General features: G+C 47.8%; 1 protein-coding gene across 2 annotated transcripts; it reads left to right on the top strand.

The window, feature by feature from the left end:
- Positions 1-1,090: 1,090 nt before the first annotated feature.
- LOC143770180 (histone-lysine N-methyltransferase KMT5C-like) lies at positions 1,091-25,007 on the top strand. Of its 2 annotated transcripts, none has more exons than XM_077259539.1 (9): positions 1,091-1,314; positions 8,714-8,857; positions 9,230-9,389; positions 9,536-9,645; positions 10,193-10,356; positions 11,169-11,188; positions 11,686-11,822; positions 20,606-20,769; positions 23,051-25,007. In XM_077259539.1, the coding sequence occupies exons 2-9, from the start codon at positions 8,748-8,750 to the stop codon at positions 24,574-24,576; spliced, it is 2,391 nt and encodes a 796-aa protein (XP_077115654.1). In that variant the 5' UTR covers positions 1,091-1,314; positions 8,714-8,747; the 3' UTR covers positions 24,577-25,007. The 2 variants fall into 2 exon arrangements, with proteins under 2 accessions (XP_077115654.1, XP_077115656.1); XM_077259541.1 differs by lacking the exon at positions 1,091-1,314 and adding an exon at positions 8,575-8,594.
- The last annotated feature ends 1,194 nt before the right edge of the window (positions 25,008-26,201 follow it).

Here is a 26,201-nt window from a genome sequence, read left to right as displayed (position 1 = left end):
TGAAGCGCTTGCTACTGACGACTTTCTCATGGAGCGCTCGTGACTAACGACTTTCTCATGGAGCGCTCCCTAATGACGACTTTCTCATGGAGTGCTCGCAACTGATGACTTTCTCATGGAGCGCTCGCTAATGACGACTTTCTCATGGAGCGCTCGCAGCTGATGACTTTCTCATGGAGCGCTCGCAGCTGATGACTTTCTCATGGAGCGCTCGCGACCGACGACTTTCATGGAGCGCTCGCTAATGACGACTTTCTCATGGAGTGCTCGCAGCTGATGACTTTCTCTTGGAGCGCTCGCGACCGACGACTTTGTCATGGAGCGCTCACGACTGATGAGGTTCTCTTGGAGCGCTCGTTGCTGACGACTTTCTCATGGAGCGCTCGCGGCTGACGACTTTCTCTTGGAGCGCTCGCGGCTGACGACTTTCTCATGGAGCGCTCGTTGCTGACGACTTTCTCTTGGAGCGCTCGCGGCTGACGACTTTCTCATGGAGCGCTCGCGGCTGACGACTTTCTCATGGAGCGCTCGCGGCTGACGACTTTCTCATGGAGCGCTCGCGGCTGACGACTTTCTCATGGAGCGCTCGCGGCTGACGACTTTCTCATGGAGCGCTCGCGGCTGACGACTTTCTCATGGAGCGCTCGCGGCTGACGACATGCTTATGGAGCGCTCGGGCAAACAAGCGCTCCTGTGTTCTCTATAAGAAGAGACACCGGTGTCAGGAACGCACCCTGTAGGTTTGTACTGGGCCAATTTCGTACATGCGGCTTTGAGAGACCTAATCTTTTCTCATTTATATATTTAGATATTTTATGCCTCTTCTTTTGTGATGCACGGAACCTGATTTTTTTGTATATATTTTTTTTTCTATAATTTTAGGGACCCTATAAAGGCCATGCATTTTCTTAGTGTTGTTTGTAACCTTTATTAATGTGTGTGAGGCGTCTACTCATTACTATTTCCATAATCTCCACGTTACACCCATGCAGCAGAGAGCTGAAAAGAAAGGACAGTTCCCAAGGCAACGCCGCCCCACGCGCTTTACGTCATGCCGTAAGAGGGAGGAGCCGTCTGCTTCAGGCGATGACTGACATAAATTTGGACCAATAGAAACTTTAAGAGCTTTTGACTGACGCCGAATACAGCCTATTAGAAAAAAGAGGTCAGACGCTGTGCTCCAATGAAAAGCGCTACTTATCTAAGGTAGGCAGGCCTTATAGTAAGAAAAAAGAGAAGGCGGAGGCTACAGAGAAGGGCGGAAGCGGGCGAGGAATTACGGTGGGAACACGCTGAAGCGGACGCACGGGCTCGGTAAGGTGGTGTTAATGGTGGCGCGGCGGGCGAGCTGTGCGCTCCCGAGCGGCGGGATGGTCCGTGCGCGCCGCTGGGTCAGAGCAGGATAAAAGCCCGCCTTGCAAAGGATTCTGGGAGCGGAAACATGAGCTGCCGGGCACGGCCGCGAAGGGGGTTTCCTGCTTGCAGGGATCTGCCAGCGCGTGGGAAGCGGCTGCTCCCGGGCCCGCGCTGCACACGTACAGACAGGCACACGGCGGCCCTGCCTGCTGGGACCTGTAGTTCCACAACAGCCGTCAGCAGGGCACACAGAGGACAGTGAGCACACTATTGCTCGCTGTTATCTGCCACTTCATCATTATTAGCTCACGTGGTCTCAGATCTGGGAGACTCCTGGTCATATAATTTATTTCTTAAACCCCTTTGTCTAGTTATCGCCTTCTGCAGGACGGGTCATTATTACTCATGGGTGGGTTCTGACCGCCGCACCAGACATTCTCTATGGGGCTGCTGGAAAAAGCCGAGGGGAGCACTCAGGACCCCCATACTATGAAGCTGAAGTCTGACATCCGAGCCCCCAATCAGTGCGTCACCCACTGGTCAGACCCCCCACGATCAACAAGCTCAACCCGTCCCTATTTCACCCGACAACCCCTTTAAGACTGTGAGCACTTGGCAACAGCAATTCTCAACACAAGTCATGAGTCCAAATTCGCCTGCGCAGCGAAGTCTACGGCGAGGGTCCGGTGCGACCGGCGGCATGAAAGGAAACTCATTACTCCAATTGTGACCCCCCCCCCTCAATCTCAGTGTGACCCCCCCCCCCCCGTGATCTGTGTGGCGATCTCTGTGCTCCCCTCCACGATCTGTTTACCCCACGCGATCTCTGTGCTCCCCCCCCCCCCCCACAATCTGTACCCCCTCGCCCCTGCGATCTGTGCTTCCCCCCCCTCTACGGTCTGTGTGCCCCCCCCCCACGATCTGTGTACCCCCTCCTGCGATCTCTGTGCTCCCCCCCCCCCCCACGGTCTGTGTACCCCCTCACTCTGCGATCTGTGCTCCACCCTGCGATCTGTGCTCCCCCCACAATCTGTGTACCCCCTCACCACTGCTATCTGTGCCCCCCCCCCCCACGATCTGTGTACCCCCTCACCCCTGCGATCTCTGTGCTTCCCCCCATGGTCTGTGTTCCCTCCCCCCGCGATCTCTGTGCTCTCCCCACGATCTCTGTGCTCCCTCCCCCCACCACGATCTGTGTACCCCCTCGCCCCTGCGAGCTCTGTGCTCCCCCCATGATCTGTGTACCCCCTCACCCCTGCCATCTCTGTGCTCCCCCCACGATCTGTGTACCCCCTCACCCCCCGCGATCTCTGTGTGGCCCTCCTGCCGTCCGCCCTGAGCTTCTGTACTGTATATATGGAGAGCGGAGGACAGCGTGGGGACTAATCCGTGCCACCCATGGACACAGAATAGATTTATACTTTATTGCATTATTCATTTTATTTTTTTTGAAGCCTCTTTTCAGAAACAAATCAGCAGGTGCACATTCCCTGAGGATACGTCCACATGGGATGGTAAACTGCTGAGCAAGTCCACAGTGACAACACCATGTGCAGCAGATGGAGGGGAAATCCACTGTGAACTTTAGTGACTCCCGGACCACCACATACATCAGGGTCCCTCATTGTGGGTGGGGAATGATCAGCTTTCCTATGTTGGAGGTGGTTCTGGTTAATGTCATCTAGATGCCCCTCCCCCCCACATTACAGGGTATGTCCAGTGATACTGGCCCTTTAATTATAGAGGTCTTTACTGAGGCGCCCAGACTCCAAATCTGCTGCTCTAATCTCTGACTGCAGCAGTAATTATATCTCCTGGATCCTGGCAGGACTTGGCAGCGCACTGGGGGAGATGAGAGGTTTCTGCTTCACTGAGAACTAAGGGGGGAAAAAAGGTGAAAATAGTCATTTGCTCTGGTAACTGCATCCATAGCGATGTTGGGCAAGAACGGGCAGTAAAGCATCGTGCTATGGAGAGGGGGGACTTTCTCCTGCACTTTGTGCATCAACTTCTCGCCATGTACTGTGTGCCGCTCGTTGGCTTTTTCTTCCTTTAAATTGTTAGTGATCAGGTGTGTATACCTGGGTGCAAGTGAGAATTGGGATGGATAATTATCTTTATTTTTGCAGCAGACACACATGGATCCTGGGGGAAAGGAGAATAAAAAGAATTCCTTTGGGGAAGGCTTTCCTTCCCTGTACCGGGGCCAATCCTACTCGCTGTGCATATGGTGTGACCGGATTTCTGTGCAGAATTGTATGTGGACCTTGATAAAACGTCGTCATTGTGCAGCGTTAGACGACAAACAGCACAAGTCCTGCTCACAGGATGATGTGCTGCAGAGGATGTGCATCTTTTGGGATCATTTCACCCAACGAACAAGTGTTTTGCTTTTCTTACACCAATCGTTTCTGATAAATAGACCTTTACCCCATCACATAGCTTATGTCTGTATCAAATAAGCCTTCTATGTTGGTGAATGGAGGAAAAAAATACCCATTTACTTAACTGGAAAGCCAATCTTTAGGGTGATGGCTCACAGGTTACATCTGTGCTCACGTATAGACCATTGTGCAGGGATTACACTCGGCAGCAGATGTAATCGGGTTTATTTAACCCATTATGGAGCGCTTTTAATGAGCTGCATCTAATGAGATGCATTAGGTGCAAGTTATAATGAAAACCCCAGAGTTTTAAAACCCCCTCATTTTGTGTTTCTTCCAACACTTAGCTGTAAAACCATGTAGCACGTGGAAACCACCCAAACCACAAATTTAGGATTGTAGATGCAACATCTTCCCATATGGAGTCCTATTAGTAACACAGTCAAAACTCCATTATATAACATTGCCACCACACAGTCACAGGCAGAATTATCCCAAGATGCTGCAGAGTATATTAAACCATGTAAACCATGAATAACCTTTATTTGTATTGTTTTTAGCATCATGTCTAATAAAGATTAATCATGGTTTAATAAACTCTACTGCATCTTGGGCTTAATTCTGCCTGTGATTTTGTGCTGGCAAATTTAGGATTTTGTGTACTGGAATGGGAAAAATATATAAGAATTTGGGAATATGTATGTATGTATGTGTGTGTGTGTGTGTGTGTGTGTGTGTGTGTGTGTATGTATGTATGTATGTATCCCGATTCTAGAATATGCATGTCCACGTAGTATATTGCCCAGCCACGTAGTATACAACACAGTCACGTAGTATATTGCCCAGTGACATAGTATACAGCACAGAGCCACGTAGTATATTGCCCAGCCAAGTAGTATACAACACAGAGTCACGTAGTATATTGCCCAGTGACATAGTATACAGCACAGAGCCACGTAGTATATTGCCCAGCCAAGTAGTATATTGCCCAGCCACGTATGTCACAGGTTAAAAAATAAACATACTCACCTTCCGAGGGGCCCCTTGTAGTTCTGTCGCCTTTGTTTGGTTCAGGCGGCAGCTTCCGGTCCGAGGGTGTGATGACGTCGCGGTCACATGACCGTGACGTCACGGCAGGTCCTTCTCGCGCAGGGCCCGCAATGACGTCGCGGTCACACGACTGTGACGTCACGGCAGGTCCTTCTCGCGCAGGGCCCGCAATGACGTCGCAGTCACATGACTGACGTCATGGCACGTCCTCGCGCAGGGCCTGTGATGATGTCGCGGTCACATGACCTTGACGTCATGGCAGGTCCTTGTCGCACACCAACCTTAGCACCGGAACCTGCCGCTTGCATGGACCGGTGACCGGAGCATCGGAAAGGCGGAGGAAGGTGAGTATATAATGTTTTGTTATTTTTTTTTTTTAAATTATTTTTAACATTAGATGTTTTTACTATTGACGCTGCATAGGCAGCATCAATAGTAAAAACTTGGTCACACAGGGTTAATAGCGGCGGTAATGGAGTGAGTTACCCGCGGCATAACGCGGTCTGTTACCGCTGGCATTAACCCTGTGTGAGCCGTGACTGCGGGGAGTATGGAGCGGGCGCCGGGCAGTGACTGCAGGGGAGTAGGGAGGGACTAATCAGACTGTGCCCGTCGCTGATTGGTCGCGGCAGCCATGACAGGCAGCTGGCGAGACCAATCAGCGAATGAATATCCGTGACGGAAGTTGCTGACAGAAAGACGGAAGTACCCCTTAGACTATATATACAGTGGTGTTCAAAAGTCCTGCATAGGATAAATTGATTTTTCAAGTTTTAAACGTTTTCTGTCGAATATCTTCGATGCTAATATGACATATTATATATGGTTTTGTTCAGAATACAATTTTGCATTCTCTCCCTGTAATATTTTTAGCTTTTGAAGCAGTTTTGCCTGAAATTATTGCAACAATATGGGAATTGAAAGCATAACTATATGTTGTACAGCTTCAGATCCAAAATTAGCCAATCACAGATGAGGTTCTTGTGACCAATCATAACCTGGATATGGCAGCCAATCACATTGCATCACATCTGCTGCTTTGTTTGTTTGTTTTATCTGTTGGTCTATCTAGTGAATCATACTGTAGAGTTTTATGATGGGAGCCTTCAGATTTTTGTCAGCGGAGGATCGTGTGCGAGTTGTGGTGCTACATGAAGAGGGTTATACTGGCCCCCAGATCGCAAGGAAGGTCGGCTGTAATCAGAGTATAGTCGTAAGAATTTTGCAGAAACATAAGCAGCTTGGAATTACCCAGGACAGGCCCAGATCTGGTCGGCCCAGAAAGTCAACTAAAAGGGAGGATTGAGTACTGATAAGACCATCCCTTGCCAATCGAAAGCTCACCTCTCCTCAGCTTCTGCGAGAATGGCAAGAAAAGTGCAATATTGAGGTAGCAACATCAACTGTTAGGAAGAGATGTTTGGAAGCAGAATTGAAAGGGTGCAAGGCCCGAAAGAAGCCATTGATGACAGCCATACAAAGACAAAGGAGAAAACTGTGGGCATTGAAATATTTAAAATGGAGGAAGGAGGAGTGGGAAAAAGTGCTAATTAGTGATGAAAGCACTTTTTGCATTTTAGGAAATGATGGCAAGTCTTATGTGAGAAGGTTCCCACATGAAGAGTACAAGCCAGAGTGTTTGAGCTTCTAGGTGAAACATGTAATGAAAGTAATGGTCTGGGGCTGTATGGCAGCCAATGGTGTTGGAAGAACAAGGTGGCTACTATTGACTGGCCAGCTCAGTCCCCGGACCTCAATCCAATTGAAAATTTGTGGCGCAAGGTATCATTAGAGATATCTAGAAAACAGCCAAGGACCAAGAGTGAGTTGATTGAGGCTCTGATACAGGCCTGGAACCACATCATCACTCGTGAACATCTGCAGAAGCTTGTTCACTCAATGCCACAGAGATGCAAGCTGGTGCTCAAGAGCAAAGGCTGGCCAATAAAGTATTAGAAGCTAAAGATGCACTCTAAAGGCCCTTTTCAGGACTCTGAATTAAATAAAAAAATAATAAATCTTAAAAAGTAAAATTTAAGTCTGTGTGAACTTGCATTGGAAGTTAATGAACTTAGAAACCTGTTCACCATTCTACACACTGTACTGGTGTAGGTATGGTTATGCTGTAAAAAAATTATCAAAAATGTGCATGCCATAACAATTTATACACTTGGGACATTCAAAAATGAGTATGGCATACAATGAGAGATTACAAAAACATATATGTTCCACCAGTTTCACTGTAGAGCTGCAGAAGTATGAAACATATAGTTTTCTTCACGCCTATGCAGGACTTTTGAACACCACTGTATATTATTATAACGCTGGGAGCGTCACTCTGTCCGAAGCCTTTATAGACTGCGCAAGCGGCGGCGCAGTCTGGACCCCACAGAGTGACGCTCCCAGGAGATCACGGTATGCGTAAGTGCTGAACGCACACCGCGATCTCCAACGGAGAAGCAGGGATGAGCCAGGAGGGTGAGTATGCAATACTTACCTGTCCCGTTCCACCGACGCGATTCCGGGCCATGAATGTCCCCCTGCTCCCGGAATCGGCGCCTTCACAGTCTGCGCTTTCCGGCGCCATTTTCTTGAAGACACACTGCGTGTCTTCAAGAAAATGGCGCCGGAAAGCGCGGACGCCTGTGACGTTCAGTTCAGAGGGCGCGACGACGCGCTTAATGCGCGCCGCCCTCTGACTGAACAGTCACAGCCAGAGGACGCGAAAGACGGAGCGGTGGAACGGGGGACAGGTAAATATAGCAAGTGCCGGGGGCCTGAGCTAGCGGCGACTCCGGCACCTGAATCCCACAGCGCGCCGGTGTCCCCGCCTGCTCAGGCCCCCAGCACAGCCGCCCACACTCTCAGCACCACCACGCACAGCCGCCCGCACTCGCCACCGCCACGCACAGCCGCCCTCACTCACCACCGCCACGCACAGCCGCCCTCACTCACCACAGCCGCCCGCACTCACCACCGCCACGCACAGCCGCCCGCACTCACCACCGCCACGCACAGCCGCCCGCACTCACCACCGCCACGCACAGCCGCCCGCACTCAGCACAGCCGCCCTCGGGCAGTAGAGCCGGAGAGAGAAAGATGGGAGCAACATATGGCAGAATGGAAACAGGAACAGGCAGAATGGGTGCAGCACACTACAACAGAATGGGGGCACAGGATGGGAGCAGCACATGAGAGAATGATTGCGCACGATGGGAGCAGCACATGACAGGATGGGGGAGCAGGATGGGAGCACATGACAGGATGGGGATGCAGGATGGAGCAGCACATGACAGGATGGGGATGCAGGATGGAGCAGCACATGACAGGATGGGGATGCAGGATGGAGCAGAACATGACAGGATGGGGGCGCAGGATGGAGCAGCACATGACAGGATGGGAGAGCAAGATGAGAGCAGCACATACCAGGATGGAGGCCATATCTATATATATAATTGTCTAAGGGTTTTTCCGTCTGTCTGTCTGTCCTGGAAATCCCACACCTCTGATTGGTCGAGGCCGCCAGGCCTCGACCAATCAGAGACGGGCACAGCATGGCGACGATGATGTCATAATGGACAATTGGTATACAGAGGCCTGGGGGCCTCGACCAATCAGAGACGGGCACAGTATCGACGTAGATGTCATAATGGTTGCCATGGCGACGATGATGTCATAAAGGTTGCCTCGACCAATCAGCGATGGGCACAGTCTGCCGCGAATTCTGGAATCATCATTGTCCATATACTACAGGGACATGCATATTCTAGAATACCCGATGCGTTAGAATCGGGCCACAGTCTAGTATATATATATATATATCTTTTTTTCTTTTTACCCGCCGATCAATGTTTTTTAGAAGTGGCATAATACTGACTTTGTATTTCTGCCTAACAATAACTTATTTCTCTAATTTCTTATAGATTTTTACAGCATGATCCAAAGCTCAATAATATCATGGGTTCTAACAGATTGACTGCAAGGGAGCTGTGTGAAAATGACGACCTGGCAACCAGCTTGGTGCTGGATCCATACTTGGGGTTCAGAACACACAAAATGAACGTAAGGTGCGTTACCCGCTCTGCAGCTCTTTATTTCTACCCAGATACTTGCAGATATACTGCGAATTTGCATAAAGCAGTTATCCAGGACTATGTACCGTATTTTGTGGATTATAACATGCACCACAAATTTTGGAGAGGAAAATAGGGGAAAAAGAAAGTTTTTTTTTTTTTGTTTTTTTTTTTATAAACTGGTGTGTTATAACCCACTTTTGCAGTGGCTTACCTGGGGGGTCGGTGGTGGTGTAGTGGGGTCCCAGGTGGCAGTTCCGCTGTTAGGGCAGGGTGTTCGTCGGCAGGAGTCCAGGCCATGGCTGTTTGCTAAGAGCAGGACTAGGATATGACATGCTTCAGTTGTGTTTCTTCTATGTTTTGCAGTCCTCTGCCTTCTATAAGGCGACAACATCACCTGCGGGAGGCGCTGCATACATTCCTGAAGAACCGAGACCTGCATGCCGCGTTCCGATCGCTTATAGTTGGGGCTAACCATTACCTCAAATACCAGAGTCCACAGCAGGAAGCCATGCTAAAGATTCACGTGAGTCTTGTTCCCATAGACTGAAGCCACAAAGGGCTGATCTATCGTTTACATGCAGCACCTACTCTTTGTTATCTATTATCTAGCATCAGAGCGCTATAGTTCTTCTTATTTTGGTGTATATTATTATTTTTTTTTGCTTTTAGATATTCCAATATTTGCAAATGTTCCTACCAGAGAGTGGCTTCATGATCCTGCCTTGCAATCGGTACTCCTTGGAAAGAAATGGAGCAAAAGTTGTTGCTACAAGAGCCTGGTATGTAATCTTTTAATTAATAGTTCACCTATATCCAGAGATGGGAACGCAGTACATGCAAATTTTTTTTTTTTTTTTTTTTTTATGGTCACCTTTAGCCCCTTTAGCACAGAGATCTAACATTGACTGATCAGACTCCATTAGCCATTTCTTACCATTGAATATACTGGTGTTGGGTATATTGGTATTTTTTCGGGAGTGGGTCAGTAGATGAAACCTCTCCATACCTGGCTGGTGCAAGCAGTGTTGTATAGTCAGTGCCTGGGCGAACAGCAGCAACCAGAGCTAGCCTCCGACTACTGCATTTTACCCATGTAAATGCCGCACAGCAAAATTGAAATTTAGCTTTACTGCGTCACTATCGTTGCGGTCAAAACTACAACTAATACCTACAAAAATCCAGCAGAGAGATGTGGACAGAAAAGTAATGAATGAGAGCTAAAAACAAGATCTTGCCAGTCAGGAATGCGGGAAATATCTCTTGGATCAATAATGTAATGCACTTATGGGCCAATGCTTTTTTTTTTTTTTTCCTCCCCTCTTCCAGGATAAAGAATGAAAAAGTTGCCTTGCTTCTAGGCTGCATCGCTGAGCTGACTAAAGCTGATGAGAGCCTTGTTCGCTTTGGTGAAAACGACTTTAGTGTTATGTACTCTACCAGAAAGAAATGTGCTCAGCTCTGGCTTGGTCCTGCAGCATTTATTAATCACGGTATGTGGTCATATTTTTCTTTATTTCTGGTGAACTGTCTAATTTATGAAGGCACCGTACGCCTAACTACATCAGAACTTCGCCATTCTGTAGTAAGCGCCTATACGTCTTCTGTATATTAATGGAGTCCTATAAGTGATGGCAAACAGATGTGTCTTTACTACTGGTCATGTCAGTGCTGTAAGCAGTAGCAAATGACTTCAGTGCCATGGGGTCACCTTTAGGGTGGGGGGATCCCTTGCTATTAATCCAAGCGGTCAGACCTCCACCGAACACTAGACTGCCAGATACAGTACACGCATCCTATCCTCTATCTGCTTAGGATGGGGATATCTATTTACCAATCCTGATAAAATTATATATTTTTGAAAGGGATTGAATCTGGAGTTGCGGGGTTTTATTTTTCACGTACATAACAGATGATGAGTTGTTCAGGACATTGATGACTTTAGGATAGGTCATCAATGTCTGACCGGTGAGGGAGCTGCGCCTGGCTGGCTATTCCTGATGTCGGCGGTGGCCAGATGTGCTGGGTTTAGGAGCTGCTCAGTTCCGTCAATTGTCTAGTTCGCATCCGCCCTTATGGGTCACATATTCAGTACACGGCCACTTTTTCGGTGACGTAACTATGCAGTTCTGCCCACCGCTGGCACCTAGAACAGGTAATCGGCAGAGGTGCCAGGAGTCGCACCTCCACCGATCTGCCATGACCTCCTGACGATAGGCCATTATTGTTAAACTGCTGGACTACCCCTTTTTTCCTTGTAAGTCTTATATTTATTAATCTCTTCTCTTTCTTACATGTGCACAAGACTGCCGACCTAACTGCAAGGTACGTGTACTGGCATCTGTATTTCTATACTGTAGTTATCGTTTTTAGCTCTTCCTCATGAGTAACCTAAAATCAAAGTAAAGTGGCGTTAAAGCTGATCCGTCCCCAGATTTTACAATACACACTTAATACATTAACTAGGTCACTTGGACTGTTGAGACGGGTGTACTCTCTGGTAATCATGTCAGAATAACTGCATTCCTCAAATTGAAATACTGGTTAGTGTTCAGCATGGAAATGTTCACAAAGGATTTTTGCAATTGATTAAATGGATGTAAAAAGTATCAGGTCAAGGCGATTTGCTTAATATATACAGATTATAATGTGAAATCTGGGCACAGATCCTCTACTTCTGAAGGAAGGATAGAAGCTGGATGTGAACAGAGCTTTAAAAAGCGAAAGACCACTATTCAGCTGCAAGGAATAGATCACTGGCTAGAGGAGAAAAAATAGTAATCTCTCTAATTTGTAGTCTATCCTCTGTCTTGTGCCCACAGTTTGTTCCAACCGAAGGAAACACTGCTTGTGTAAAAGTTCTCAGGGACATCAAACCAGGAGAAGAAATCACGTGCTTCTACGGAGACAGTTTTTTTGGGGAGCAAAATGAGATGTGCGAGTGCTGCACTTGCGAGAGGTGAGATTATTTATTTTGACCGATGAAACGGAACACGTGGCTTTGGTTTACTTTACAAGGAGAATTCAGATCTTGTATAGTTATTATAAATCTGCAGAAGATGCCATAAAGCGGACTCCTACCTGACCTGCGGCTGCTGGCCGCTATATCTGGAGGAGAATGAATGGCGCTCATTTTTATGAAAGTTAGTCAAGCAAATGTGTGACTCGCACACGTGTGCCAGCTCTCCATTAGTTCTCTACCTGGAGTTGGTGGCCTCCTAACCATGCTGGGAACCTCGTTCTACAGATGTGATAGCTGTATTACTATTATATATTTTTATTGGGTTTCATCAACATTTATATGAAAACAGAATATTCCAATAACTTTCAACAATAAGGAAAAAAAAAAGGTTGCCAAGTTATCATTAAACGTTATACCTATATTGTAATCGACTTGATTAAGTGATGAGCCAAGTGCTCGTTACTCGAGTTTGGCTAGGCTGCTCGGGTGACATGTTTGAGCCACCTGGTCTGCATGATTCGCGGCTGTTAGACAAAACATGCGGGGATTGCCTGTGTTTGTCAGGCAATCGGCCTTAAAACATGCGGCTGCGGGGACTCGAACATGTCGCCACCAGCACCCTAGGCAAACTCGAGTAACAAGAACTTGGCTCATCACTAAGTATGAATATAAGTTCTTGCATGAACCAAATAATTGTGTATGTGTGTGCTATAGGAATGTAAAAAATGAGGTCTGCGTATACGGTTTGTCAAGGAAATCGATGCACTCAAGCAAATGGGAGACTAGCTGCCCTCCTTTTTATTTTATCTTTTTCAGCCAGTATCCATGTTTTATTAGTTTCCCTCTAAGGACACATTTGAGTGCTTCCCATTAAATTTGTAAGGTAGTTTCATCATGCTCATGAATATTTTTGAAGGCATCTATAGTCTCACAAATGTCTGACATAGTGAGTCTTTAAGTAGATTATCATTTAAGGTCCAACATCTGAGGCCTCGCTGGGAGTTGGATATAGTGAGGTTACAATCTATAGGAGCATGATTTCACCATATAGCAGTTCCTATCTGAGATGTAGGTTGGCATGTAAGCAAGTGGTTACGAAAGTCTATACGGCTATGCGTATTGTGAAGGTGAGTAATACGTACAGATGAAACCAGAAGTTTCCATACACTATATGATAAGACACATCTGCACGTTTTTCTCAATATCTGACATGAAAACAGAATAAATCTTTCCTGTTTTAGGTCAATTAGGATTACCATAATTATTAATATTTTCCAAATGCCAGAATAATGAGAGAGAGAATGTTTTAAGGCATTTTTATTACTGTAAAGTCAAAAGTTTACATACACTAAGATTACTATGCCTTTAAACAATTCTGGACTACCCATATGATGATGTCATTTGTTTGCAAGCATCTGAGTTAATTAGAGACACACCTGTGGATGTATTTTAATGCACACCTGAAACACACTACTTTTGTCTAGCATCATGGCAAAGTCTAAAGAAATCAGCCAAGATATCAGGAAGAGAATTGTGGACTTGCACAAGTCTGGCTCATCCTTGGGTACAGTTTCAAGATACCTGAAGGTGCCTCGTTCATCTGTACAAACAATTATACACAAGTGCAAACAAGATGGCAATGTCCAGCCATCATACCGCTCAAGAAGGAGACAGGTCCTCTGTCCCAGAGATGAACGTGCTTTAGTCTGATATGTGCATATCAACCCAAGGACAAAAGTAAAAAGACCTTGTGAAGATGATGGCGGAAGCTGGTAAGATTGTGTCTATATCCACAGTGAAACGAGTACTGTATCAATGTGGGCTGAAAGGTCACTGTGCCAGGAAGAAGCCATTACTCCAAAAGAAACATAAAAAGCCAGATTAATTTTTGGAAAATGCACACAGGAACAAAGACCTTAATTTTTGGAGATGTGTCCTGTGGGCTGATGAAACTAAAATTGAACTTTTTTGGCCGTAATGACAATCGTTATGTTTGGAGGAAAAAGGGAGAAGCTTGGAAGCCTAAGCACACCATCCCAACCGTGAAACATGGGGGTGGCTGCAACATGTTGTGGGGTTGTCTTGCTGCAGGAAGGACTGGTGCACTTCACAAAATAGATGGCATCATGAGAAAAGAAGATTATGTGGCAATACTGGAGCAACATCTCGAGACATCAGCCAGGAAGTTAAAGCTTGGGGGGAAATGGGTCTTCCAAATGGACAATGACCCGAAGCATACTGCCAAAATGGTAACAAAGCGGCTTAAGGATAACAAAGTCAATGTTTTGGAGTGGCCATCAGAAAGCCCTGATCTCAATCCTATTGAAAATTTATGGGCAAAGCTGAAAAGGCCGGTGCGAGCAAGGCGACCTACAAACCTGGATCAGTTACACCAGTTTCTCCTACGTATCATTGGGGGACACAGGACGAATGGGTGTTATGCTGCTGCCACCAGGAGGACACTAAGTTAAACACACACAAAAGATTAACTCCTCCCCTGCAGTATACACCCACAGGCTGGACAATCCAGAGCCAGTTCTTACTTAGTGTCTCAGGAGGCACTTGGGTCCTCAGGACCCCACCAATTTTTAGTTTTTGATTTAACGGAAAGAAGGGAGCGACAGGCAAATTTTTAGCTCTGATCTCTCCCGCACCAACAACGGGCAAGTACACGGAGCGTTCCTCCTGTATCCTTTCCCGCAACGATGGATGCCAGCCCTGGCTCACCTTTCAGTGTGGCGACGGTTCCCTAGCGTCCCGATCTCCTTCCATCCTTCTCAGGCGACCATGGGGACTAATCATCCACCTAAGTCTCCTGGAGCCAGGGCACAGCCGGACAAATTGACAGGGCGTCCGCGCAGCCGCCCACTGCACCACCACTGATATAGTGGCTGATACATGGCGGCAGTAGCTCTCCACCCTCTCCCTATCATGGTGAAGGTGGATGGAGCATCGGTCCCATCGCACAAGGTAAGTGCGGGGACCGACCAGCTGGCAGCAGGGGGCCCCCCTTACTCTCTTCTAAATGCGGCCCTGCAGCCGCGGGACAATGTGCGGCTCTGCAGCCGCGGGGCAGCGTGCGGCTCTGCAGCCGCGGGGCAACGTGCGGTTCTGCAGCCGCGGGGCAGCGGGTGGCTCTGCAGCCGCGGGGCAGCGTGCGGCTCTATAGCCGCTGGGCAGCGTTTCCTTTCTGAGAGGGCTCGGCGGCTCCCAGGCCTGGGTCGGACTACAGCGCCCGCCCACAAGCATGCCGCCGCCCGCCCACGACACGCCCCCTCCCTGGGCGCTTCTCGCTCCCGAGAAGCGCCCTTCTCACTTCTCGGCGGCCATCTTGGACCAGGAAGTGCACTGGCGGCTCTGCAGCACCGCAGCGCTCAGGACAGGAGGAAAGCTTCAGGATCTCCCTGCCAAGCCACCGCGGATCCTAGGTGAGACGCACCCAATAGGATTGCCTCTCTCCCCTGCCAGTACGCTCACTCGACAGCAAATATGTCACAGTCTAGGCAAAAACGGACTGGAAAGACCCACTCTGTTATTTTTGCTGTGTGCACCTCCTGCAAGATTTCTCTGCCCCGAGGTCACACCACCCCGCTGTGCTCTGCCTGTGAAATGCCCGCGGCACAGGATAATCCGGCCTCTGACCCGGAATGTACTGAACCTAGTACCCCCGCATGGGCGTCCTCCCTTGCTCGATCTGTGGCATCCTTGGAAAGGACGATACAGTCCCTCCGTGAGCCGTCCCTTACCCAGGGTACTTCCAAGGATGATGTAACGCGGTCTAAGAACCCCTCACGGCCCAGAGGTCGTTCCGTTTCCAGAAGCCCTCACTCATATAGAAAGAGGTCCAGGGTAATATCTCCGGTCCGTGATCAGCCTTCTGGTTCAGAGAGCGAAGTCTCTCGTCACTCATCCCCAGATCATAGCAGGGAATCTTTTCTGGACGACGCTTCCAGCGTGTCCTGTTCCCCAGAGTACCGTCATGACCAAGAGACCCTTGATTCTCTCATAGACTCTGTAAGTCAGACTCTACAGTTAGAGGAGGAAGCCCCGTCTAAGGCGGCTCATCCCGTGTCATTTGGGCGGACTACAAAGGCTCATAGGTTTTTTCCCACGCATCCTCAATTCAAGGACATTGTCGATCTCCATAGAGTCCGTCCGGATAAACGCTTCTCAGGTCAGAAGGCTATGCAATTGAAGTATCCGTTTGCTCAGGACCTTGCTAAGGAGTGGTCTCAGTCACCCTCCGTGGACCCGCCAGTGTCGCGGCTAGCCACAAAGGCGGTTCTATCTTCCTCCGAGGGCGCGTCCATCAAGCATCCCACGGATAGACAAATTGATCAGATGGCTCGCTCGGCTTTTGAAGCTTCCTCGGCTTCTCTCTTTCCTTCTTTTGCCGCCACATGGGTTGCAAAAGCCATGTCCCATTGGGCCGAGTCTTTAGCCTCTACTGCACTTCATGCCGACTTACCCCCTGAGGTTTCTCACCTGGCCACTCAGATTGCCAGAGCGGGGGACTTTGTAGTTTCCGCATCCTTAGACGCGGCCAACTGTGCCTCACAGGCAGCGGCCAATGCTGTCACGGTCCGCAGATCCCTTTGGCTCAGGGACTGGAAAGCGGACTCAGGATCCAAAAAATCCCTCACGTCCCTTCCATACCAGGGTGAACGTCTGTTTGGGGACAAACTAGATAAAATGATCGCAGACTCCACAGGGGGAAAGAGCAAATTCCTTCCCCAGCAACGGACCTTTCGTCCCTTTCGCAACCAACAGGGCCGAGGCCGATATTTCCGTTTCGGTTCCAACTGGTCCAATCCTTCCTCCGCGCCACCTGGCGTCGGGAGAGGTCAGCGCAAGGACAGAACCTCCCAGCCATCTTACAAACCTTCTCCCTCTTGGAGAGGCAGACCCAGACAACAGGGGTCCAGGGGGTCCAGATCTAACAGGTCTCCTCCTCAATGACTCTTGGCAGACGCCAAAGGACACCGACAGAGTTGGCGGCCGCCTACTCTTCTTTCGGGACGCGTGGCTCTCGGTAGTTCCCGACCGATGGGTCCGCGATCTGGTATCCGTCGGTTACAAGATAGAGTTTGTCTCTCTTCCCCCATCTCGTTTCTTTCAGTCCCCTCCTCCCAGAGCAAGGGTCCGTCAGTATTTCCAGGCCATAAAATCGCTATGGGACGACGGGGTCATCATCCCGGTACCTCAGGACGAAAGGTACCAAGGTTTTTATTCCAATCTTTTCATTGTACCAAAGAAGGACGGCTCCGTACGTCCGATATTGGACCTCAAACTCCTCAACAGGTACGTCCGTGTGCGTCAATTCCGAATGGAGTCCCTCCGCTCGGTAATTGCCTCTCTGGAAGAGGGCGAGTTTCTTGCATCTCTAGATGTTCAAGACGCTTACCTGCACATTCCCATTCTGCCGTCTCATCAGCGCTTTCTCCGCTTCGCGGTCCAGGGCCACCATTTTCAGTTTGTCGCCCTACCGTTCGGGCTGGCCACCGCTCCTCGGGTGTTCACCAAGGTCATGGCGGCTGCCGTGGCCATTCTCCATGCTCGAGGCATAGTGGTGTTGCCCTACCTGGACGACATTCTTATAAAGGGTCCCTCTTTCCGGTCCTGTTCAGAGGCGGTAGATGTCACTATAAATACTCTTTCACGCCTGGGCTGGAAACTCAATTTCAAAAAATCTTCCCCAGTCCCGGCCCAAACCATACCCTACCTGGGCATGATCTTAGACTCCTCTCAGGGTCTAGTACTCTTGCCTCCGGAAAAGGTATCTACTCTACAGAGAGAGGTCCGGAAGCTTGCTCAACCTCGCTCTCACTCCCTACGCTTCTCCATGAGGGTACTCGGCAGGATGGTGGCGGCAATGGAGGCAGTGCCCTTTGCGGTTTTTCACCTCCGGCCCTTACAACACGCCATTCTGGCAGTATGGGACAGGAATCCCGCCTCGCTCGACCGCCGTCTCCTTCTCTCTCGCCAAATCAGACAATCCCTCAGGTGGTGGACCGAGAGGTCCTCCCTGACTCGGGGGAAGTCTTTCCTTCCGGTGCACTGGCTGGTTGTCACAACGGACGCCAGTCTCTTCGGCTGGGGTGCAGTGTTCCAGCGTCACTCGACCCAGGGTCGCTGGTCGCCGCAGGAGTCCCAGCTACCCATCAATATCTTAGAGATTCGGGCAATCAGACTAGCCCTCCATCATTTTCAGCAGTTCCTCTCCGGACGTGCGGTAAGAGTCCAGTCCGACAACGCTACTGCAGTAGCCTACGTCAACCGCCAAGGGGGCACTCGCAGCAGGGCGGCCATGGTCGAGGTGACGCTAATTCTCCGTTGGGCCGAGGCACATCATTCCATTCTCTCAGCAGTTTTCATACCAGGCGTGGAAAACTGGGAAGCGGACTTTCTAAGTCGCCACAGCCTCGATCCCGGAGAGTGGTCTCTTCATCCCGCAGTCTTTCACCAGATCTGCTCTCGTTGGGGGACCCCGGACGTGGATCTAATGGCATCCCGCCTCAATTGTCAGGTTCCCGTCTTCATGGCCAGGTCTCACGACCCCTCAGCCTTCGGAGCCGACGCTCTCGTCCTCTCATGGCAGGGCTTCAGTCTCCCATACATCTTTCCCCCAATTCCCCTTCTGGGGAAGGTTATCAGGAAGATCAGGGCAGAACGGATTCCAGTAATCCTCATCGCTCCGGATTGGCCACGCAGGACATGGTATGCCGAGATGGTTCAACTGGTCTCAGACGTACCTTGGAGGCTGCCGAATCGCGCAGACCTCCTGTCTCAAGGGCCCATTTACCACCCGAACTCAGAGGCCCTGTGTTTAACGGCGTGGCCGTTGAGTCCTGGGTTCTGAGGCAGAAGGGGTTGTCTCAGACGGTGATATCTACCATGCTCCGTGCACGCAAGTCTTCTTCTATGCGCATCTACCACCGCGCTTGGAAGGCATACTTCGCCTGGTGCAGGGATCGGAGGCGTTCCCCCCTCCGTTTTTCTATTCCTCACATTTTGGAATTCCTCCAATCAGGCGTAGACTTGGGTCTTGCACTCAGCTCTCTTAAGGGCCAAATTTCTGCTCTCTCGGTCCTTTTTCAGAGAAGGATCGCAAACAGATTGCAGGTCAGGACCTTTATCCAGGGGGTTTCTCATATGGTTCCGCCTTACAAGATGCCTTTGGAACCATGGGACCTGAACCTAGTTCTCTGTGCCCTTCAAGAGCCACCTTTTGAGCCCTTGCACGAGGTGTCTTTACTGTTCTTGTCTTGGAAGATTGTCTTCCTCGTGGCTGTCACGTCTATTCGACGTGTCTCTGAGCTGGCAGCTCTGTCGTGCCGACCTCCTTTCCTCGTGTTCCACCAGGATAAGGTAGTTCTGCGGACATGTCCGACTTTTCTTCCGAAGGTCGTTTCCTCTTTCCATCTTAATGAGGAAATTGTTCTTCCCTCACTGTGCCCTGCGCCTTCCCACCCCACGGAAAGGGCGCTCCACACTCTGGACTTAGTGAGGGGTCTCAGACGTTATGTCTCCAGGACTGCGTCTTTCCGTAGATCAGATGCCTTGTTTGTTCTTCCGGAGGGGCCACGGAAGGGACTACCCGCTTCCAAGGCCTCCATTGCCAAGTGGATTCGTTCCGCCATCCAAGAGTCCTACCGTGTCAAGGGTCACGCTGCACCTCCGGGGATCAAGGCTCATTCTACCCGGTCAGTCGGCGCGTCCTGGGCCATCCGGCACCAGGCATCGGCAGCACAAGTCTGCAAGGCTGCTACATGGTCCAGTCTACATACGTTCACGAAACACTACCATGTGCACTTTCAGGCTTCGGCAGACGCTTCCGTCGGTAGGCGAATCCTACAAGCGGCTGTGTCTCATCTGTAGTTGTAGGCTCGCACAGCATTTATAACTTCTGGTGACCCACCCAGGGACTGCTTTGGGACGTCCCATTCGTCCTGTGTCCCCCAATGATACGTAGGAGAAAAGGAGATTTTTGTGTACTCACCGTAAAATCTTTTTCTCCGAGTCATCATTGGGGGACACAGCACCCTCCCTGTTAGCCTAGTTGGCTCAATTGTTCTTTTCAGTCTGTGTTTTGACTATGACATGTTTTCTGTTTGATAACTGGTTTACTCCTACTGCTTTGTTACCGAACTGGCTCTGGATTGTCCAGCCTGTGGGTGTATACTGCAGGGGAGGAGTTAATCTTTTGTGTGTGTTTAACTTAGTGTCCTCCTGGTGGCAGCAGCATAACACCCATTCGTCCTGTGTCCCCCAATGATGACTCGGAGAAAAAGATTTTACGGTGAGTACACAAAAATCTCCTTTTTGTCAAGGAGGAATGGATGTGTGGAAAATCCTCCATACATCGACCAGTTGGAGAGACTGGACCACGTTTATCAAGGGAGGAAGTATAGACGTTGGTACTGTCTACCTCAACTTCTAATTTAAGACTTGTATCTAGATACTTAAAGTAAACTGGTTGACCCGTTCCATGGTCAGCCGAGTTATGGGGCGTTCATAGTGGTGTTGCATAAGCTTCTGCAGCTAATAGTCCTACTCATTCATGTGAATACTCTGCAGCATGTACATAGGTCTTTACAAAATCCACCTTATGTATGGAATACTTTTAGCAGTTTATACAATATGTCGGCCAGGTGTGAACTTGTGTTTGTGATGCGGTGACCGCTGGTGTTCTGTTTGCAAACACAAAGATATATATAGATATTTAAAATATTCCGTATATTTTCTTCAATATTTTTCTTTTTCCTTTTCGTCCTCTTTAGAAAAGGAGAAGGAGCTTTCAGGTTTCAAAATCAACAGCCTTCTGAATCTACCTCATCAGAAAAATACCAGCTCAGAGAGACGGATGGACGTCTGCGGAGGCTAACACGTGAAAGTGACAAACAAAAGCAGAATGTTTCTCCTAAAAAGAAAAAGCGGAATTCGGGTGAGAAGGAGGTTTATTTTTCTTGTACAGTAAACTTGTTGCTACAGCTTTCTTTATTCTGAAAGTTTGTTTTCTCCCAAAAGCCCATCTATTTACCATCTTCATAGCCTTTAACCCCTTCCCGACATGTGACGGTATAGTACGTCACATGTCGGGACCCCCGCTTTGATGTGCGCTCCGGCGGTGAGCGCACATCAAAGTCGCGACATGTCAGCTGTTTTTTACAGCTGACATGTGCGCGCAATAGCGGCGGGTGAAATCGCGATCACCCGCCGCTATTAACTAGTTAAATGCCGCTGTCAAACGCAGACAGCGGCATTTAACTACCGCATCCGGCCGTGCGGCCGGATATGAGCGCATCGCCGACCCCTGTCACATGATCGGGGGTCGGCGATGCTCCTCCATTGTAACCATAGAGGTCCTTGAGACCTCTATGGTTACTGATTGCCGGTGGCTGTGAGCGCCCCCCTGTGGTCGGCGCTCACAGCACACCTGCATTTTAGCTACATAACAGCGATCTGATGATCGCTGTTATGTAGCAGAGCCGATCGGGCTGTGCCTGCTTCTAGCCTCCCATGGAGGCTATAGAAGCATGGCAAAAGTAAAAAAAAAAGTTTTTAAAAATGTGAAAAAAATAAAAAAAACATAAAAGTTTAAATCACCCCCCTTTCGCCCCAATCAAAATAAATCAATAAAAAAAAAAAAACCTACACATATTTGGTATCGCCGCGTTCAGAATCGCCCGATCTATCAATTAAAAAAAAGCATTAACCTGATCGCTAAATGGCGTAATGAGAAAAAAATTCGAAACGCCAGATTTACGTTTTTTTGGTCGCCACGACATTGCATTAAAATGCAATAACGGGCGATCAAAAGAACGTATCTACACCAAAATGCTATCATTAAAAACGCCAGCTCGGCACGCAAAAAATAAGCCCTCACCTGACCCCAGATCACGAAAAATGGAGACGCTACGAGTATCGGAAAATGGCGCAATTTTGTTTTGTTTTGTTTTTTGCAAAGTTTGGAATTTTTTTTCACCACTTAGGTGAAAAATAACCTAGTCATGTTAGGTGTCTATGAACTCGTAGTGACCTGGAGAATCATAATGGCAGGTCAGTTTTAGCATTTAGTGAACCTAGCAAAATAGGCAAGCAAAAAACAAGTGTGGGATTGCACTTTTTTTGCAATTTCACTGCACTTGGAATTTTTTTCCCGTTTTCTAGTACACGACATGCTAAAACCAATGATGTCGTTCAAAAGTACAACTCGTCCCGCAAAAAATAAGCCCTCACATGGCCAAATTGACGGAAAAATAAAAAAGTTATGGCTCTGGGAAGGAGGGGAGCGAAAAACGGAAAAAGCTCTGGGGGTGAAGGGGTTAACAGCCAATCTGTGTTGTTGTTTTTTTTTTTTCCCCTGGTTCTGCTATTAACCGATCGGATTAATTTATTTTATAATTTAGATAGGACTTTTACAAATGCAATGATGCCGCATATGTGTTTTTTTTTTTTTTTTTTTTTTTTTTTTTTTAATGAGGCAAAAAGGAATGATTTGTACCATATTTATTTTATTTTTTTTCATCGTTTTTAAGAAATATTTTTCACTTTTTACTGTTAGTCCCCCTAGGAAACTGGAACCTACTATCATTTTATAGCGAAAATATCAGGCTCCTAAGAATGCCGGCTACAGGCTGGCTTTCACAAGAGAATGAATAGTCATGACAAGTGCGAAGATTGATGCGTTCCAATCATTTCATGGGCGCATAGTTAATTGTTAAATGCCACTGTCACATAGACAGCGACATTTAACAGGTTAAGAACTGCAGGCGAACCTCTTATCCATCCGCGGCTGTTAGAGGCAGATGGCTGAAAAAAATCAGCCTTCATCTGATGGGAAAGGGCAATATATATGGGGTGAAGTTTACAAAGAGCAGTTGATTTTGGGGTCCGTTCAGGTCAAGGTTAACTACTGTACTGATTTGTTCAGTATAAGCGCTCATGCACATGTCTGATTTTCTCATGCAAGAAAAAGTCTGCATCCAAGTGCTCTATGTTAACCCCCCACCCCTAAACAGACTTATAAACTTGGATTGCCGATTTTTTTTTTTTTTGATGTCACATGTCACCAATCTTGCACAGACATGTAAACGGGTCCATAAACTGTTATGGGTATGAGTGCCATCTGTGAAGAATGTGGATAGCGCTCATGCGTGAAAATGAGCTCTAAGTGTAAAATTTCTCAGCCTATTTTGATTAATTTTTTCCATTTTTCTTTGCAGGATCCAAGAGATCAAACGGCCTCAGAAATAGCCCAAAATTTGGCAAAAATAGCACTTTTTCCTCACATCTCAGGTCTTCTTATTCATCTCCATATTCCTGTTCTAGTTGTAGTAAATTAAAATCTCATAAAAGAATGAAGCTACCACTGTCGGTGAAGTCTTCGTTGCCCCCTGGGACCATCCTGAAGGAAGTGCGTATTGTCGTGCATAACTCTAGAAATTGTCGTCGAGGTTTTCCTGTTTCCCGGATGCCAGGTCACAACTGGTGTAAACTTGGGAAGGAAGTTGTAGTAAGACTCCGAAGGCAAAATATCCGTCCTGGCCAGCTGAGACTAGGTTTAGGCTTTGACACAGCCCAGCAACCAGAACCTCTTTCATGTGGATCATCTCAACCACCTAGAACAGTGGCTTTGGTTGAAAATGCCAAAAGTCCTTGTTTAATAAACCTTCCGACTTGTAATGAAGGTGCACACGGGGAAGTTCTAGTGGAACAGCGTGAGAGCTTCTTGGACTGCAGTGATCCACAATCGAGCGGTGAGATCACCAATTCTGTGGACACTGAAATGGTGGAAGCCCTTGAGCCAAGTCCCGTAGAGGAGTCCGATTGGCAAAACCTTGATGTTGATCTCTCTATGGAGCATCTACAACCGAATGCTGTGGTGTCCCCTGTAGACTCTAGTAGCTCACATTCAGAAATGCTATTACAAATTCGGGAGGTTGAGGATCAATCGCCAGCTGCTTCTGTACCTGAAAACACAGCTAGCGTTAATGACGCCAACTCCCTCATAATGCAGTCTGACCTTTTTTCATCCAAAAAGCATGGACTGACTCGTTATCTCACTGTAAATCTGAGCAAATCTAGAGTTGAGTTACCCGTCAACACAAGCGCTCAAAGTCCACACCAGCCAATGGGTAAATGTAGTCTGTGTCCTGGACAAGCACACGATCCACTAAAAACTAATATGTCCACGTTGATTACTGCTGCACATGGCGATCCCATTGAGCAAGCGAGTGAAAGTGGCCCATCAAATCCGCTAACTAGGTCATATGAAAGTAAGGAGCGCCCAAAAAAACAAAAATCCGTGCAGTTCGCGGATGAGCTGGCATTGGTACAAAAGGAAAGTCCTCCCAAACCACCGGCGGGTCACTTTAATGGTCACGTAAGAGCCATCAGTGGAGCTGCAAGTTCTGAACCTCAAAAACGTCATTCTGCGCCACCCAAGCTATTCACTGAAATGCAGTTGGATCCCAAGTTGTCCTTAAAGCCATATGTAGAACTGGGGTTTAACAATAATCTCAAAAGGAGGCATTCTGTTACAGGAGCACACGAGTGCCTGGTGCCCATGCGAGAGGGGGCGGGGAATGCTCTGTACACCTCACAGGAATCTGAGTTTTTGACTGCGGAGGGTAAGAAGAGAAAAGTGGCTTTTAATCCCTTCACTCCCTCCAAAAGATTCCGGCTTGTGGTCGCCAATGGATCTATCGATCTGGACATTGCGTCCACGTCTAGTGACGAATCCAACTGAGCGTGCTCCCATCTACATCATTCCCTTATGTTAATGATTCCAAAGCATTGTGTAGAGGGTGGAGTAGAAGTTTTAGGGTACCATGGGCTCCATTTTTGTTATTTTTTTACTAGTAGCCACTATTAGGATTATTTACACACCAGTTTGCCTTAGTCTCCAAAGCAGGTGGAAATCTACAATTCTGTGAGATCTGGCTTTACCCCACTTCTAAAATAGATTTGTTTTTTTTATAAAAGTGTTTTTCCTTCCAGTTCCTTTTTAACTAGTAACGCATTATCCACCCCCAACAGTTACTGTATTTGTTTTACCTTGTGTTATTAATATTTTAAGGTGCTATGTCATTATCGCAAAAGTTTTTTTTTTTTGTTTTTTTTCTTCTTGGATTGAATTTTTTTTTTTTTTTATACCACTATAAAAGATTTTGTAAGTCATTACCGAATCATTTGTGTACTGTATAAAGCACCATTTTCTGTACAACATGAGCAGAATATACAGAGAACACAGCTGCTTATTGTCCGTGCATCGTACGGCCCTGAACGAGGAGAGGGGAGGAAGGTTTATAGCTACTACGAGGGTTCGTCCATATGGGACAGCGAATAGTGTAGATGGCTATCAAAATTAGCCCGGCAAGGCTTGAAATCTACCCTGAAATCATGCAGCAAAAATTGATCTATTGTGGATGTCACATCTACAAAACTACTCCGTTTATGCTGTGGATTTTCTTTCTGGTGGATAAAATTTTACTAAATCTCACTTTTATACATTATGCTGGACATACGCCTCCTGTGCGCATAGTGCAGTGCTGCATTCACATGCTCTGGTTTTTAATCACCGCAGTCCTGTGTCCTTCATTTTGCAGGGAAACTGTTGTTTCACGGCCGAGACCATGATCATAACCGTTTTTTGTTTTGTTTTTTGCAAGATTGAGTGATTGTGCAGGACAACAGAGGAAAGATCAGTGCGCCACCAGGCTTCTTGATCATGCCATGTGAACATAGCCTAACGCTGTCCCACTCATGGTCTCCCTCAGTTGTCTGTACTCAGACACCTCCACCACCAGTCTTTCTAAGCTCCAGACTTTATTTTACAATAATAAAGTTTTACAAAAGTCTTTAACATTTCATAAAATGTGCTTTTTGTAATGTATCCCTGCCTGAAATTTTAAGCCAGGACAATGCTTCTAGGGTCGTTCTCGCATTTCTGTTGGAAGCGATGATGTAGCATCCTCTTACATTAGGTAATGTCAGAATGTAGGATTGACCTCAGTGTGGATAAGATGTCATCGCAGCAACCAGCAATTGCCCACCGTTACGTTGTATTAGATGGTGGCCTGATTTTAACGCTTTGGGTATTCTAGAATATGTATAGTAGTATACTGCACAGCCCACGTAGTATACTGCACAGCCCACGTAGTATATTGCACAGCCCACGTAGTATATTGCACAGCCCACGTAGTATATTGCACAGCCCACGTAGTATATTGCCCAGCCACGCATAGGCAGCATCAATAGTAAAAAGTTGGTCACACAGGGTTAATAGCAGCGTTAACGGACTGCTAAAACGCTATGGGGGCACTGACTGGATGGGCGAATTCGTGGCCGGACTGTGCCCGTCGCTGATTAACC

Source organism: Ranitomeya variabilis, chromosome 4, assembly GCF_051348905.1.
Source record: "Ranitomeya variabilis isolate aRanVar5 chromosome 4, aRanVar5.hap1, whole genome shotgun sequence".
NCBI lineage: Eukaryota > Metazoa > Chordata > Amphibia > Anura > Dendrobatidae > Ranitomeya > Ranitomeya variabilis.
Note: the sequence above shows the minus strand (reverse complement) of the source record. Positions and strands in the feature narration are given on the sequence as shown.